The sequence below is a fragment of the Triticum dicoccoides genome, chromosome 2B (genome assembly GCF_002162155.2).
Source record: "Triticum dicoccoides isolate Atlit2015 ecotype Zavitan chromosome 2B, WEW_v2.0, whole genome shotgun sequence".
NCBI classification, from domain to species: domain Eukaryota; kingdom Viridiplantae; phylum Streptophyta; class Magnoliopsida; order Poales; family Poaceae; genus Triticum; species Triticum dicoccoides.
Window position 1 is genome coordinate 499,912,163 of NC_041383.1, and position 17,032 is coordinate 499,929,194.

General features: G+C 47.1%; 1 protein-coding gene and 1 non-coding gene across 2 annotated transcripts; one reads left to right on the forward strand and one right to left on the reverse strand.

The window, feature by feature from the left end:
* Window positions 1-5,325: 5,325 nt before the first annotated feature.
* Window positions 5,326-5,398, forward strand: TRNAR-ACG. The gene has a single exon. It is a non-coding gene; the product is annotated as a tRNA-Arg (tRNA).
* A 583-nt stretch (window positions 5,399-5,981) lies between these two features.
* LOC119364469 lies at window positions 5,982-11,162 on the reverse strand. Its single transcript, XM_037629949.1, has 5 exons — window positions 11,040-11,162; window positions 10,844-10,917; window positions 8,166-8,295; window positions 7,211-7,522; window positions 5,982-6,561 (listed from the first exon to the last, which is right to left on the reverse strand). The coding sequence occupies exons 1-5, from the start codon at window positions 11,160-11,162 to the stop codon at window positions 6,289-6,291; spliced, it is 912 nt and encodes a 303-aa protein (XP_037485846.1). The 3' UTR covers window positions 5,982-6,288.
* Between the last annotated feature and the right edge of the window lie 5,870 nt (window positions 11,163-17,032).

The window sequence follows — 17,032 nt, forward strand, 5'->3', positions numbered from 1 at the left end:
GCAGTCAATGGCCGAATGACACGAATCCAGCGATCAGCTTTTGAGCACAACGATAATATTACTTGTGGAGCAAGTAATGCTAACTCCTCAGTCCGAAAGATATCTCCTGCAGCACAAAGAACAACGTCTGCTGCTCGCAGGTAATCATTTGAAACTCAAAGAGATTTCTCTTGCATCTTTCATAGGTTTGGGCTAAGCATCACAGCGGATCTAAGCTTCGAGAACCTATACCCCTCTTAATAGTACGGAGGTCCTATGACTCAAATAAATAGAAGAAGAAGAATGAAATGAATACTACGTCTTCACTTTGCCTTCGACTTCCATTCGCTACAGTCAATTTTCATCTGAACCGGAACTCCGAACTGATTGCTTTATGTCAGCAATAAACCTTCGAGGGGTTAAATCCTTCTCGCCTACATGTCTTCAACAAATGTAGCTCATTCTTCTCTGCATCGTAGATATTCTTTAGTGAAGTTCATCGAACTTTTCACCTGAGACAGCATTCTCTTTAGTTCTGCATGAACTATTCTCTCTGTTGTGCACTAGCAAACAAATCATTCCACGCCTGTTTCTGTCAACAAACTCCAAAACACGGGAGGGCAAATATTGCACCAACAAGAGTACTCGCCCTTGTTGTCATACTGCGAAATCAAAGAGTCAGTCTCATCGACAGAGTAATGCTACTAGCAACCTGCGCTATTTCATTTGGGGGGATCCTCTCAAAGTCATTTTCAAAATGGATCCATCCTAAACTTTAGAAGTGACATGGGTTTTTTCATTACAAAGATTGTAGATGTCCCAGAATTGGACAACTAGAGGGGAAGGCCCAAACCATGTGTCCTCCCAAAACCTAATTTTGTTACCATCTCCACTGCCCACCTATAGCCAAATTCAATAGCTTTGGCAACATGCAGCATGCCTTTCCAAAAGGGAGAAGTGTTAGCATAGGGAAAGTGATGAAGTGAACAAATTAGGAGAGCAAGTCTAATATTTAGCATCAATCATCATCATTGATGTATCTCACCCAAGAGCCTAAGAGACACATTTTTTGGATAAAGGACATTTCATTGAATTGATTTATCAAGGTGATACAACCGCGTCTAAAGAATGCCCGACCTCTGCATAACATGATGCACACAGTCAACAAGTCCAAATGACCAAAAAATAAACATAGTTTTGCAGTAAAAATAAATCAATCCAGCCTAGGGTGGGGCAGATCCTATACGGAGATTACACCGCCATCCATGGAGGGAGAAAACCTCCCTGGTCATACGCTCTAGCCGTGTAGACGCCATCATAAAAAGGTATCTATCCTCCGACTTCTGCAGGATAGACCAAGTACGGAGCCATCGCGTACATGCATGAATAGCCTGCACAGGAGAAGGACCACATTTATTACTAAAAAGCACATCATTCCTGGTAAGACACAATGCCCAGCATAAGGCAGCTGCACCAACAAGAATATGTGCAGAAAATTGTTTCCGCAACCAATTACCGAACATGTTACGTGCACTATGTGGGGAGTATAGATTTGAAGCTACTTGAACTATGGCCCATAATGCACGAGCAAATTTACACTCAAAAGATAAGTGTTTAATAGACTCGTCATGTTGGCAAAAGATACATGTCTTGCTACCTTGCCAGTTACGTCGTGCCAGATTATCTCTAGTTAAGATGACCCCTCTTCTTAAAAAACAGAGGAATATCTTCACTCTTAGAGAAATTTTTAGCTTCCATATTTTTTTGTTATCAACGGGAACATCAATATGAGTCATCGCATCGTACAAGGACTTGACTGAGAAACTATTGTTTTGATGCAGTTTCCAACGAAACTTGTCCATTTCGCTTGTCAGTTGAATGTCCTCCAGATGAGAGAGTAACTCATTCCATGCTGACAGACGAGAGCCAAAGAGGTCCCTACGAAAAGAAATGTCGGGGTTTTCTTGTCCCAAAACTTGTTTGATCGTGACAAATTTATGTCTGACAATCATGTAGAAGCTAGGGTACTACACCATAAGTGGGGTCGCACCTAGCGAGGTATCTTCCCAGAATCAAACCTGAGAACCATCCCTAACTGAGAAAGTACCAAGCTGAAAAAAGAATTCCTTGGTATTCATGACACCATACAAAAAATGTGAATCACTGGGTTTCCAATGAACTTGAGAAATGGCTTTGGACCCCACGTGTTTGTTGCGAATGATTTCCTGCCATACTTAATTCTTAGTGAGTAATTTGTAAACCCATTTACTTAGAAGAGCGATGTTTTCAATCTCAAGATCTTGAATTCCAAGGCCCCCTTGACTTTTAGGTCGGCATAATACAGTCCACCTAGCCAGTCGTTATTTCTTAGATTCATTATCACATTGCCAGAAAAATCTAAATCTAAAGTAATCCAAACGCTGAAGAACCCCTTTCGGTAAGTGGAAGAATGACAACATGTATAGAACCATATTGCTGAGGACGGAATTGATCAATATCAATCTCCACCCATATGACAAGAGTTTGGCTTTCCAACTGGCTAGTCGTTTCTCAAGTCTCTCTTCCACATGTTTCCACTCAACGATAGTTAAGCACCGATAGTGAAACGGAATACTTAGATACCTAATCGGAACTGCCCAAGCTGGAAGCCAAAAATATCAGCATACTCAGCTACGGACTCTGCAGCGTCGCCGAAGCAGAAAAGCTCGCTCTTATGAAAATTAATTCTGAGACCAGGGAGCTCCTCAAATGTGCATAAAAGCAGCTTGAGGTTTCTTGCTTTATCCAGGTCATTAACCATAAAAAGAATAGAGTCATCCGCGTATTGTAAAATAGATAGACCGTCTGCTACTAAATGGGGAATAACACCGCTAATCTGGCCAGCCACCTTAGCCCTCTGAACAAGGATAGCTAACATATCAGCTGCGATTTGAACAAAATAGGGGATATGGGGTTCCCTTGGCGAAGACCCTTCTTAGTCTGAAAATAGTTGCCAACATCATCATTGACTTTATAGCCACACTACCTCCGGAAACAAATTTCTCAACCCATCGGCACCATTTTGGTGAAAACCCCTTTATGCGTAAAGTTTGCAACAGAACGGGCCATTTTACTTTATCATAGTCCTTTCCGAAGTCAATTTTAAGGATGACTCCGCTCAACTTTTTACGGTGAAGCTCATGTACAGTTTCATGCAACACAACCACTCCATCTAGTATGTTGCGTCCTTGCATAAACGTTGTTTGAGTGGGTTTGACCACATGGTCAGCCACCCCGTTCAACCGATTTGTTGCAACCTTCATAAAGATTTTAAAGTTGACGTTTAGAAGGCAAATCGATCGATATTGTTGAATACGACTAGCCTCCTTAGTCTTGGGCAGTAGAATAATTTCCCCAAAGTTTAAATGGCAATGTGAAGGTTTTCGGTATGTAGTTGGTTAAACAACTGAACCAAGTCCACCTTAATCATATCCCAAAAACATTGATAAAACTCCGCCGAAAAACCGTCTAGACCAGGGGCCTTGTTGTGTTCCATTTGAAACACCGCGGTCTGAATTTCCTCCTCCGTGAACGGAGAGGTTAAAAAATCATTTTCTGCCTCCGAAACTTGACACATATTAATATCTTTGCGCCTAGAAGAGTTTTGTTTATGCATTGTGCGCAATTATGATGGTTTTGGCAATTTGGAGCATCTCTAGCAGACCCTGCATCCCGCTGACCCGCAAAACGCGTTTGCAGTTTGTGGAAAAAGGGTTTTGCAGGCCGGCGCAAAGGGCCGCAGAGGCAGACCCCGCAAAGCCGACCCGTAAAAGAGCATCTTCCGCGAATATCCTCTTTTACGGGTCGGCTTTGTGGGGTCTGGTCTGGCGTCCCCCCCCCCCCTCCCCCCGGCCCGCAAAACCTAAATTTGCACCTCAATTGACACAACATAATGCATTTCTTTGCTTTTTCAACAACATTGGATACATAGGACATCACCAAATCTTTGCTAGAATAGTAAGACCAAATAAAATAAGAACCACAATTATGCATTTTAGAAGATTTCCAACTTCCATAACTGCTCCCACTAGTTGAAGCAATATCTTCGCCATGCACTTATTGTTGATCTGCGGATTCTTGATCTTGCATTCTTCATTCGTTTTGTTTGGTTCTAAAGAATTGCACATGCGGGCGCTTCATTGCCTTTGATTGTACTAAGGAGCGCACGAACGTCTATTAAATTTCTTTCTATCAATAAATCAATGTATTCGCCTTTCCAAAACCAAAATGAGCATCCATTTTCCTACACGCATGATGATGTTTGAAATGTGCTAACACAATTGAACCAAAAAATGAGCTATCGAAATGAGCTAAATGAAAACAACACGTACCCCGTCGTTTTCGCATTTGAAGAACACCCATCCGGGGTGCTTCGACGTGCCCGAAGTCAGCCGTAGCACTGTTCGCGCGTAGTCGTCGCACTGTATGAGCAACATCGGCGAGTCACATAGCCTCTGCACGAGGGCCGAGCCCGGCGACCGGCCGGCCGAATCCATGCCCGCAAACCGTTGGCGGCGGCGAGAGGACGAATCCACACATGCATGCGGCGATGCGCCTTTGTCGGGGCTGCGCGAGATGCTCCCCGATCATTCCATCGCTTTTCGCAGCCACCGGCGGCCGGGAAAGCCAAATTCAGCCGCCCGCGATGAAGGGTTGCAGATCCGCAACTTCCCGACCCGCCGACGCAGGAGGAGGGGGAGGGGGCGGAGGGCAACCTCGTGCGTGTGGCGGCCTTTCGGGGTGCTCCCGCCGACTACTTTTGCTGGAATCTTGGGCGACAGCGGGGCGAGGGGGAGAGAGGAGGTGGTTGGTGGGGAAAAGCGCGGGCTGAAATGTCGTTCCCACCAACCGCTCCCGCTATATGCAGGGCACCGACGGGCCGGGGGGGGCGTATTCGCGGGTTGGGGTAAAGCTTTTGTCGCGTCCCTTAAAAAAATTTGTGGGCCGGCCGCGTTTGCGTGGTCTGTTCGGATGATATTTTTTGCACTGACATGCATTTTGACGATTGTTTTACGGATCGGAGCCTTTTGCGAGGTCTGTTCGGGTGGTATTTTTTACGCTGACCCGTATTTTGACGGTTGCTTTATGGGTCAGAGCCTTTTGCGAGGTCTGGCGGAGTTGTTCTTACGCCTCCCGTTCGAACAGGGAATCCCTCTGTAAACTTGAGCTAACAACACGTGTGGAGGACCCTCGAAAAAAAACACGTGTGGAGGTGTGAGCAACTCCTCTTGCATCATGTTGGCGAAAGGTACGCCAGCCCATTTATTGAGCATCCATATACCCTGTTGTGGGAAAGTAAGCACCGATGACTCCGTGGCCCAATGGATAAGGCGCTGGTCTACGAAACCAGAGATTCTGGGTTCGATCCCCAGCGGAGTCGATTTTTATTGATAGTTTTTATCTTCTCTTTTTAGTACTCTAGTTATTTGCAGCTGCTTTTCCAGTGAGGTATGCACGTTTGTTTATCTGCATGCCTTTTGTCATCCTAAAACCGGACTCTCCACTTTGAGGATTGGCTTTCAAAGTTTTGAATCCTATTTTGGTGCTTCCTACACTTTAATCTAGTACGTTATTCCACAAAGCCGGGCCGAAACTATTTTTTCGATCAGAGGGACCACACGACCCCCATTTCCGTTACTGCATACATACCAAGTCATACACATTTTTTGAGAAAACTCCTACATCCTGAGATACTATAAACTGAACCTAGAGCAGAAGAAGAGAGAAACAGCACAAATACTACATGCCAGGCCGAACTTGCAATCAGGATTATGTACCGATCACTAAAGGTCTGTTCTTATTTCTTCACCCTTTTTCTTAACATATTTCTTCCCCCTTTATTTGTTGTAATATTTGCAACTCTTTTAACACAAGTACTGATTCACCACAAGAAAGGTTAATACAGCAAGAAGGTTTTGTCACAGGTGTTACCACAAGAATTCCGCTGAACCTTTCCTAGCATAGCTGATAAAAGAGTGGCAAATTGCCTTGTCAATGATACCGAATGAGTCCATAAAAAGCTTATTGCGCAGGTTCTCAGTACAGAGAGATTAATACATAAGTACCACAAAACAAGGATGAGATTACGCAGAAGCGTGCATGATATGAGCCGAGTCAGATCCTGCTGACTCTACACTATATTAGGGCTAAGATATCCAATATAATTCAGATCTCAAAGCATCGTCTAGACCCTGACCCCGGAAGGCCAAGAAGAGCACCTGAAATGAGGAGGATGTACTAGCCAGTCCCGACTAGAGCAGTCTACCATAATTAGATGAGTGCAATGCTGCTCTCGCCACCAGGGGGCTTCCGGACACCGCCGAGGTAGTCTCGCGAAGACGCCTTTCCATCAGAGAAGATGTCATTGCCGCTCATCTCCTTAAGCTTTGCTGAGCTCAAAGACTTGTCAGCTGAGCCAGGGGGGGCATCCTCGTTGAATATGTTATTGCCTGTCAGCTCTTGGAACTTCTGGTTGTGAATTTTCTTTGCTGTCTTCGTTACAGGATCCTCACTGAACGTGATGTTGCTTGGACCTCCAGCAGGCTACAAAAGGAATTCCAAGTCATGCAAATGCAGAGGTAGGATATTTATGCTAACAGGGCAAGTGCCATCATGAAAATATTGTCATATGAGCAATTATCAAATAAAATAGACATGCTTCTCTCTATGCAGACATCAGTCAATTATTACGAGTAGGCCAGTAGCTGCCTGCCTAGCTGGTGATATGTACATGAAAAAATTACAAATGCAACCGAATTTGAACATGCTTATTAAGTCAAGCTGGAAGTGGCTTCCAATGTTTTCTTTGAACTGAAGGGACGAGACGACAGTCAGTGGCAGAGCTTCACACTAATCACAGAGGGGGCAGCCTCAAGAGACTACAAATTAAACACACAAAACAGGGCATAATTCACGAATTATGTTTTTGATGTCTTTGTGTTAGTAAAGCATTGGAGGGTCCATGCCCCCCTTTGGACTGCACTGAGCTCCGCCACTGATTACAGTGGTAGCATCTAACATGCGAGAAACAGAAGCATGTGATTCACCATGCAAGCACGTCAAATGGGGAACGAATGGGCTCTGTAATGGGCCTTAACTTTTGTTGGTTACCTGGCTACTGACTCCAAAAGGAGACATAGTAAAATATATAATCAAAATGTCAACAGGAAGGCGATAGTATCAGGTAACTTACATTGGATACTTTCACTGATGTGTGCACACTTCTTCGTTGTGGAAGTGCAAAATCTACATTTCCTTGTAGCTCCATATTACGAGCAGCCAGTGGCCTTGCAGGGGTCTCAGGAGGTGGACCAAAGATATTGCTTCCGCTGAGCTCCTTGTTCTTGGCTTCAGAAAGCTGCTTATTAATTTTAGCTTCAGCATCAGTCTCAAATGTGCCACTAAGCTCTCGCTGCTTAGCCACTTCAGGAATTGAGGATGGCTTCTTTGGAGAAACACTTCCATCAGCGCTAAATGAGATCTGACTTACTCCAGTTACAGTTTGCTGTAATGTAAAGGTGCATCAGCGACTGATATTGTCAGAAGAAATCAGAGTTCAAGATTTAGTTCATCTCCACAAAAAAGAAAGAAAAACAATTAACAAATGTTGAAGGTTTCAAATATGAAAATACAGAAACTAAAACTTGACATAACAAGATATCTGTGGAGTCCCATTAAGTGCATTTTTCAAGTCTCAAATACCAAATAGCAGTTTGTGTTACCAGAAAATGTACAAAGTTTGCCTTAACTTGGTACTCTACTACTCTAACAAGGAAAGAGTGACTGCCCATCAACACATATAAATATTAATAGCGCAAGGAACCAGCAAAATTATACCAAGCGGAGAAACACATACTCCCTACATATCACAAATACATGTCATAGGTCAAGCTTTTAAAACTTTGGCTATAAATATTGCCTCAAATATTTAGATTAAAGACCTGTAAATCATATGTTTAGGTTTGCCTTGAAAAGTATATTTATAAAAAAATTGTATTATACATATAATAGTATAGTAAAAATTAGTGGTCAAAGGTAAATCATGAAGACCGTTTCAGTAACCAAAACAACATGTGTTAGTGATATTGAGTGAGTATTTGCCAACCAAGTGGGGGAGATAACGACACGTTTGTAAGCATGTTACGTACCTGATACATCCTCACAGAAGTTCTGTTTGCAGGATTTGAAGACTCTGAATCACTATTCTCGTTCTTCTCAGCAAATATCCCACTCCCAGTCATTTCCTTCATCTTTGAACCGGACATCAATCTCCTTTCACTATAACAGATCAACAAGGTTAGACACTTGGCAAGAGTTCAGTATCTTACTTTCGAGCAACTATAACATATATTTTTTCGGAAAAAAAACTATAACATATATACATAAGAGTTGCCTGGCTAATTATTTTACCCCTGCAAGCAAAGCAGTTGCTTAGGAGACTTCATTCTATGGCTTATAAACCAATGAAGCCAAAAAAAGACACACATCACATACTGATAACCACAAGAATGCTGGTACTTTCAAGTTATCACCCGGGCGATAGCAATCAGCCAATCACCACATTAGGAAAATTCATTTCGTCTTGGAAAATTTCAACGAGTATAATATATGTAGGAAACAGAAATATTGTCATGCAATGCAAGCCTAGGTTTTAATTTGGCTGCCATGGCAAGCACTCCACTAGATTATCCACTATGGTTTTAATTTGGCTGCCATGGCAAGCACTCCACTAGATTCTCGCAAAACTGACAAAATGATGGTCATACGGATTTGCTAATTCTCATCTAGATGAGAATTAACAAAGTCACATCTAACTCCTAAATCATTTGGTTAATTAAAAAAATCCCCACGAATCTCCGTGTAAAATCAAGGTGTGGGAGTCAGTGACGGCGCTATGTGCTCTATATGATGTCAAGCGACATCACAAAAGTTGGATTAGCAGCAACAATACACCTCTGTTTTACTGTAGTTTGTCTACATATATGCACACATATATAGCTTCCACATCACTTGCTCTTACTCCTAGCACCGCCACTGCTGGGAGTTAGATGTGACTTTGTTAAGTCTCATCAAGCACGCTGCAGCTTGCTTGTTCTCCTCCCTAGCCGCCTCCTCCCAACCCTAGCCACCTCCTCCTCCCAACCCTAGCCGCCCCTCCTCCTCACCCCCTTCCCTCCTCCCTCCCTCACCGCCGCCTGAGGCAGCCGTCGGGCAAGCCCGGGGCGCCAAGGATGGTGGCGGCGGGGCCTCAGTTGCCCTGCTCCTGTGTGGGGAACCCCGGATCTGGAGCGGCGGCTCCTTTGGCAAGGCATGGCCGGCTAACAGTCGTGCGGGTGGTGGATCCGGTGTCCCGGCCGCGCGGGCGGCGGGATCCGGTCCGGTGGTCGTTGGCGGCCGGCGGCGGCTTCTGCGGCGGTCGGTGTGCGCGATCTGGCGCCTCCCTTCCTCCCCTGTTCGGCATGCGGGCCAGCCTGGTCGGGCCGCGCTTCCTCGTGGTCGCCGGTTCTGTACATGAGGTGCTGCTGGTGGCGGAGATCTAGTTCGGGCGAAATCCCTGGCCGGCCATGACCGGCCGCGCCGACAGCGACGCCTGAGGGCGCCGTTTCCCTCCTTGGAGGCATCGGTATGGACTGATCTCCTCACTTCACCTTCCCCTAGGTTTCCCTGGCAAAAGCCCTAACTCTGTTGGGCGGCGGCGGCGCTCACGGCGCCGTTCCCTTCTTGAAGGCGCCGCTTTGGGAACCTTGGGGTTGGGTGGCGCTTGTGGGTGGTGGGCGACGGCGGTGATGCGGCCCTTTCCTAGCATGGATTTACGTCCGTTGCTTGGAGTTGGAGTCGCATAGGTGGAGGTCGTCGGCTGGCGTCGTGGTGGCGTCAATGGCGGAGGACCTGCCAAGGCTCGCGTAGGTGGAGGTCGTTGTTTGGCGTCGATGGCGGAGGACCTGCCAAGGTTGTCACCTCAATCTGCTCTGAAGATGGACCAGTGGAAGATGGTGGCGACGACATATATGAGTGCGTCAGACCGGTTTGAGCCCCGGAACCGGCAGATGGCTCGGTCGGGGCCTCCGGCTTTAGATGTTAGGCTTAGGTGAGAGGTATGGGTATGTGGCCCAGCTTGCACCCCTTCATCATTTGGATAGGAGTAGCGGCAGATGCTGCCAAGATGGCGGATTCAGGCATATTGTTGTTATACTTTGTAAGGTCCTCAAGAATAATCAATAAAATGACCGTATGCATCTACCAGATGCAGAGGCCGGGGGTCATCCTCCTTTTAAAAAAAAACTAATAACAGAGAAAATAGACGGTGACCTAGCTGGACCTAGCCACGACCACATGTAGCAAGCCAGTACGCACAGTCGAGCGTGGCATGACTCCGCAAATTCAGCTAATTTCTAGGTTTTTACTTTTCTTCCTTGTGGTGACGCCAGAATTTCAAATTTTGAATCACATATTTGTCATTTGCATGACTGAAATAACTTTAAGGCACCATTACGAGTATGGGTGCAATTTGGACCCTCGCACAATCGCAAATCCAGGCTACTAAACGGTAACGCTACAAATTTGGACAGAATCAGCATCGCATGTTTACATAGTGCGTCCACTGATGAACCAATCGTCTGCGAGCGACTGCTCTGGCCGTTGCTAAAACCAGAGCAGTCCAGCAAATCGTTGTAAGCTCGCTACATCGATCGGTCAAATCGCACATACAAGCAGAGCATAGATTACAACTAGATCAGATCAGGGAAATCAAAGCAAATACGCAGCAGGGAACCACAGATCAAGCAGATCAGGGCGGAATGCGGCATGGGGAGGCCCCAGATCTCACCTGTTGCTCAGATCCTCGGCCTCGTGCTCGCTCACCGGCGCGCCGAACATGGCCGGCGTGATCCCCCCAGCCGGCTGCACAAACAAGCACAGCAGCAGTGAAGCATCAGGTCAGCCGCATCACACAGGGGACAGCAGAACGAGTCTGTGCATACGCAGTAACACGGCGAGGCAGAGCCCCGGCGCACGCTGCTTACCTTGAGACTGGGGCGGGACGGGGCTGCCGGCGAGGCGGCGGAGGCGTCGGCGCCCGTGGCCGACCACGTGAGCAGGTCGGCCGTCGAGGTGTGCGGGCTCCGCACTGGCGTCGCCCTCTCCATTGCTCCCGAGCGGTGCTGCCTCCCGTGCTCTATCGGCTCTGCTTCTCGCTCGGGTAGCCGGGTTTGGGTCCTCGCGGTGCTGCTGCGTGGCGTGGGGTACTACGGTACTAGTAGTAGGACTAATACCCATCCATTCCCGTCCGCGTCACGGAACAGTCACATCGCCGTCGCTGACATGTGGGCCACGAAATCTACGGAGCCACTTGTCGGTGGGTTGTGGGTCAGAGTAGAACGGGAGGCTAGGGGAGCAGGAGATCCGGGGGATCTGTGTGTGCCGCGCGGCTGTGAGTCCGGTTGGGGTACGTGCTGGGCGGTGGGTTGTTGAGCGCTGGGAGGTGATCGGTGTGCCGGCGTAGGGGATCCTCTGCCTTGGCGAGGGCCGGTGGGCACGTGCCTTGCCATTCCGTCCCACTCACCGTCCCACCGTGCAAAGTTACGCTCATCCACCGAGAGCAGAGTGACCAGGTGAAAACGAGAGGTGATTTTTTTTAATTCTTTTTTGCGGGGGAAAACGAGAGGTGATTGACGCTCGCTCAAGCAAAGCCACCACGCTGATGCTAACCAGGGCCTCACGACATGTACAATACTTGTACGAGGCATTAGGGCCAATCAAGTCGAGTTAGGCCATAAAATGTGTGTTTGGTTGCATACGGTGTGGGCTGACTTGCATGGGCACGAAGCTTAAAGCAACCTAGAGCATGACTCGCTAGAAACTACCGATTCAGGGTGATTTCCCTAGTGCGGCGCAAACTAGCACACGCGGAGGCAACTCAAAAACGAGGGGGTGGCGGGAGATGGAAATCGGGCACGGCGGCACACCGCCGAATCTAGCCTCACCCCCAACTACTCGGTCACCAGTACCTCTAGGACATCCACTTCCTCTAGCCTCACCGGCGGCAGCGGCGGCGACTCAGATCTGCGCAAGCGGCGGCGGCGGACGCGGCAGCAGGCAGCAGCACTATCCGACAACATGAGCTGGTGCTCCCCTTCCTATTGGCCATCGTCGGATCGTCCTTCCCTCAGCCATGCCCCCCCCCCTCGCCGTCCTCGTCTTTGATGCCGTAAGCAACATCTCATCCTCCGTATGTTAGGTCTGTTGGTAGGATCGATTTCCCCACGCTCAACGGACCCTCGACGTCGACTAGGTTATGGACGCACAGATGAAACAGGTAGTTCAGGTAAGATTGCTATGATTCAGGCATGGGTCATGTTCATGCACATGAGAGTTGTTTGTCATGGTGAGAAACCTATCATCTGTTATGCTCCAATGCTTATGCGGGGGCGGGAGAGGATCGCCAATGTGAACTACATCTACAACTGCAACGACACAAAGGGCTTGTAGATGCTTCAAATGAAAAGAGCACCATTTGACGTACTTGTCCAGACCTTCAGGAGCAGGTTCTGCTACAAGATAGCATCCACACCAGTGTGGAAGAGCAAGTGGCCATGTTCCTTCATGTTGTTGGCCATAATCAGAGGTTCAAGGTGATACACAACACGTTTAAAAGATCAATTAAGACCATCTCAAGGTACTTCAAGCAAGTGATCTGTGTTGTTGGGGAACTCAGAGGAGAGATGATCAAGTCATCAACCGGTCGGACTCCTACCAAGATTCACACTAGCCCAAGATGGTATCAATACTTTAAGGTGAGCACTGACAGTATGTGCTTCATGACTTTATATGCTTGTGTTTGTTCAAGGTGAGCACTAACACAATCTTCATTTGCCATTCCAGGATTGCATTGGAGCAGTAGATGGTACTCATGTCACTGCCAGAGTGTCTCGGTCACAATCTGTAACATACAGGGGGAGAAAGCACTACACAAGTCAGAATGTGCTTGCTGCTGTTGACTTCGATATGAAGATCGCCTATGTGTTGGCTGGCTGGGAAGGGTCAGCACATGATGCTAACATTCTTAGTGACATCATGAGTTGTCCTGATGGCAAGCTCTACCTAAGAGATGTTGGCTATGCATGTTCACTACTGCAGGATGCTGCTAACGCGACACTACGATCAGAGACCCTTTGACGAAACTGTGTGCCGTGCATTAATTGCAAACGCTGATGTAAAAAACCGTGAAAAAAGATGCAAAACGTTTGCAATGAAGGATACATCAAACTCGGTTCAGATTTTAGTTGCGTGCGCGTTGCGGGGCATACGGTTCAGTTCAATTAACTGTTTGCGATCAGGCAGAACAATAGAAACGGGCAGCCAGATGAAGGCGTGTGCGATATACGGCATATAGTTCACTCGAATGAACTGTTTGTGATGAGGCGGAACAACAGAAACGGGCAGCCAGATGAAGGTGTGTGTGATATACGGCATACAGTTCACTCGGATAAACTGTTTGTGATTAGGCAGCACAAAAGAAACGGTCAACCAGATCAAGGTGTTTGCGATATACGACATACAGTTCATTGCGATAACTGTTTGTGTTGAGCCAAGAGAACAGAAACATTTCACATAAATAAGATGTTGTAATACGCGGCAAACATCCAATTACATAGGTGGCTAGTACACACATGACATTTCTACACACGAAAGTAAACTATTACATGCATAATTAATTAGGATAAACGATATCTGATCATCATCTACTTCTTGTGCTAGCTCGATGTTCCTTCTATGCTAAGTTTCCATTAATTGATGGTGTTTTATGAACACGCCACCATTTCCCGCCATTTCCTCACTAGTTTCCCGCCACCAAGCGATATTGCACATAAACCTAGGTGGCGTCCGACCCACAGATGCAACAAGCGCAGTCTGTAGCATAGCCACCTTTTCCAAGCATGCCAACCCACCAAAGCGCCGCCTCTGCCATCAACCTCGTCGACGAGGAAAATGAGAAGGCGCCATGGCTCATCAAGGCCGAGGCGCTCCCTGGCAACATGATGGATGATGCCATGATGCGCGTCATCGCCAGGGTTGAGCAGACCCTTGGCGCATGGCGCTTCAGCGCCGCGGATCAAGATAGGCATGTTAGCGCCGAGAGGTTGCAGCTTGCCGCACAACATGATCGATAGCGCGTCCGCGCTGATAGGCTGCGGCTCGCTGCACGACGAGACCGTTGGAGCGCCGCAGAGAAAGAGGCGTGGCGCACCGCACAACAAGAACGGATCCATCGGCGCTTCCCTGCTGTCGAAGGGGCGTCGCAGCTGGGTACACGTCCTGTCAGTACCCCCATTCTTTGCCAGGAGTGGGTAGAGACCCTCTGCATCATACTTGCACCATAGGCCGGCCGCGTCGTACTTGTACCGGAGCCCGGCGCGTCGTTTGCATGGGTCGCGCCATTCGCCTTGTCCACGGCCCGCTCGATGCCAACACGCTGGTCGCTAGGCTTGACCGCCTCCTTGGCCCAAGTGTCCACCTGGGCATAGTAGAGGAACATGGCCATCGCATCCTCGAGCTGTGATCTCCGATGAAATAGCCAAATTGGAGCTCAAGATCGCGCTCCAGATGTACCACGAGCGTGTCGACTGCTTGGACGAACGCCTGCAGGAGTTCAGGCAGAGCCAAGAGCTACCGTAGGCAAGGGCTGCTGGTCATGGTCTCATGGACGCGTTTTATTTTGTTGAGTCGTTTCGACGTGGACTGCAACATATTCACAGCAATCATAATACTGCTCTGTTTCAATGTGTGTACTCTCTCTTCCGTTCTTATATGTTCTGTTTCAGTGTGTGTATATATGATTTTCATTCTATATATGTGGATGATAACAGCTAGATACAAATTAGTATACAAGAACAAATAGAAAATGAATTTCATAATATATATTAATTGTTCATTAATTCATCACAGAATATATATAATATCATCACATATACGTGATGATACTTAACTACTAGGTACAGTGCATAAAATTAAAAACAAACAATACTAAAACTAATAATCCCTCCTGGGGGCAGTATTCCGGCAGCCGCTCGCCAGCAGCTCCCTGGTGCACGGCATCTTCCCAACGCGGAGGCGGTCCTTCGCCTCGCAACGCTTGACGTATCGATCTGCCTCTTGCTCGCGGACGAGCGTGAACGATCTTGCCATTTCGTTAGGCGCCCACCGGAGCTCCTCGTCGGTGGGACACTAGAGCTTATCGTCCCACCTCCATGCAGCGATGAAGTGCCTAGCGCATTTGACCTTCCTCATGAAGTACCCATCATCGTACACCTCCTCCGCACGATGACGCGCCCGCCCCCAAAGCTCCACCGCCTCCTTTTTCCAGGCGGCATCACGGGCTTCACAGGACGCCTGGTACCTGGCTTTCTCCTCCGCCATCTCCTTCTTGAATGCCACTTGTCTGGCTTTCTCAGCCGGTAGCAACGACTTCCATAGACAAAGATTGTACTGGCCCCAAAACCAATCCGAAGTTGGGTGGTCCGGCGCAACCTCGTCCGGCGGCGCGTAGGGGTCCTCCTCGTCGCTGCTCTTCTACTCAGTGTCCTTGGGGGCGCGGCAACTCCTCGTCGGCGCGCGGGCAGATTTGCAGCACCATGGCAGAGATTTGAGAGAGAGGGGGGGGTGAGGGGGGATGTAGATGAGAATGCAGGCGGGAGGACGTGAGCAAGGTAGTATTTATTGGCAGCTGGAATCTAGATCGACGGGAATAGTACACAAGCCGGTCGCCAGAATTCACGAGTACTGTAGTTTGTATGATTCCTGCAGCAAAATCCGTGTGTGAACTTAATAGCTGATGGTTTCCAATACAGAACCGCGTCTGATTAATAACCCGTGCCACTCACCTTCCAAACCTCGAGGCGCGAAATAGAGTGCCAATCGTTGGGGGCCGGTTTCTTGCGAGATCTTTACATTTTATTTTTTGAACACCAAATATTTACATCGTCTGATGATTTTTTAACTCGCACACAAGTACACACACACAATATATTTTTTTCAAACCGTCATGGTTAGCCATCGGATGTAGATGTAGTTCGCATTTGAATTACGGTCACTAAATGGCTAAAAAGTCACTTAAATGTCTTTAAAAGGTCAAATGACCCCTAGAATTTTCCAAATTTTCACATGATAGTTGTATTAATGCACGTTAAATGTAGAAAAAAAAAATTAAGGCCGTAAGAGGAAGCTATCTTCCATTCGTCATCAAACATGCATTGTTCTCTCTCGGAACCACGAGCCTTCTAGTGAGTTGCTCCGCTTTGTTAGGGGTGTGTGTCCAAACTTTCATCAAACATGCCAATTTTTTACCACATCATCTTGGTGGCATGACATTACATCAAGCAAGGTTTCATGTTTTTCTGATCATTTTTTAATTTTTTGAAATTAAAATGACATGGCACTCCAGGCATGCATGTGTCCATGCCGTGACACCAATATGTTTAAAAATTCCTTCTAATCTACTGCACATGGAATTAACTCGCACACAAGTACACAAATATGATTTTTCAAACCGTTATGGTTAGCTGTTGCATGTAGATGTAGTTCAAATTTGAATTTTGGTCATTAAATGGCTAGAAAATCACTTAAATGTCTTTAAAAGGTCAAATGGCCCTTGAAATTTTCCAAATTTTCACAATGTAGAAAAAAAATTGAAGGCCGTAAGAGGAAGCTATCTCCCATTCGTCATCAAACATGCATTGTTCCCTCTCGGAACCACGAGCCTTCTAGTGAGTTGCACCGGTTTGTGAGGGGTGCATGTCCAAACTTTCGTCAAACAGACCAATTTTTTTACCACATCATCTTGGTGGCACGACGTTACATCAAGCAAGGCTTCATGTTTTTCTTATCATTTTTAAATTTTTTGAATTAAAATGCCATGGCACTCCATGCATGTGTCCATGCCGTGACACCAATATGTTTGAAAATTCCTTCTAATTTACTGCACATGGAATTAACTCGCACACAAGTACACAAATATGAT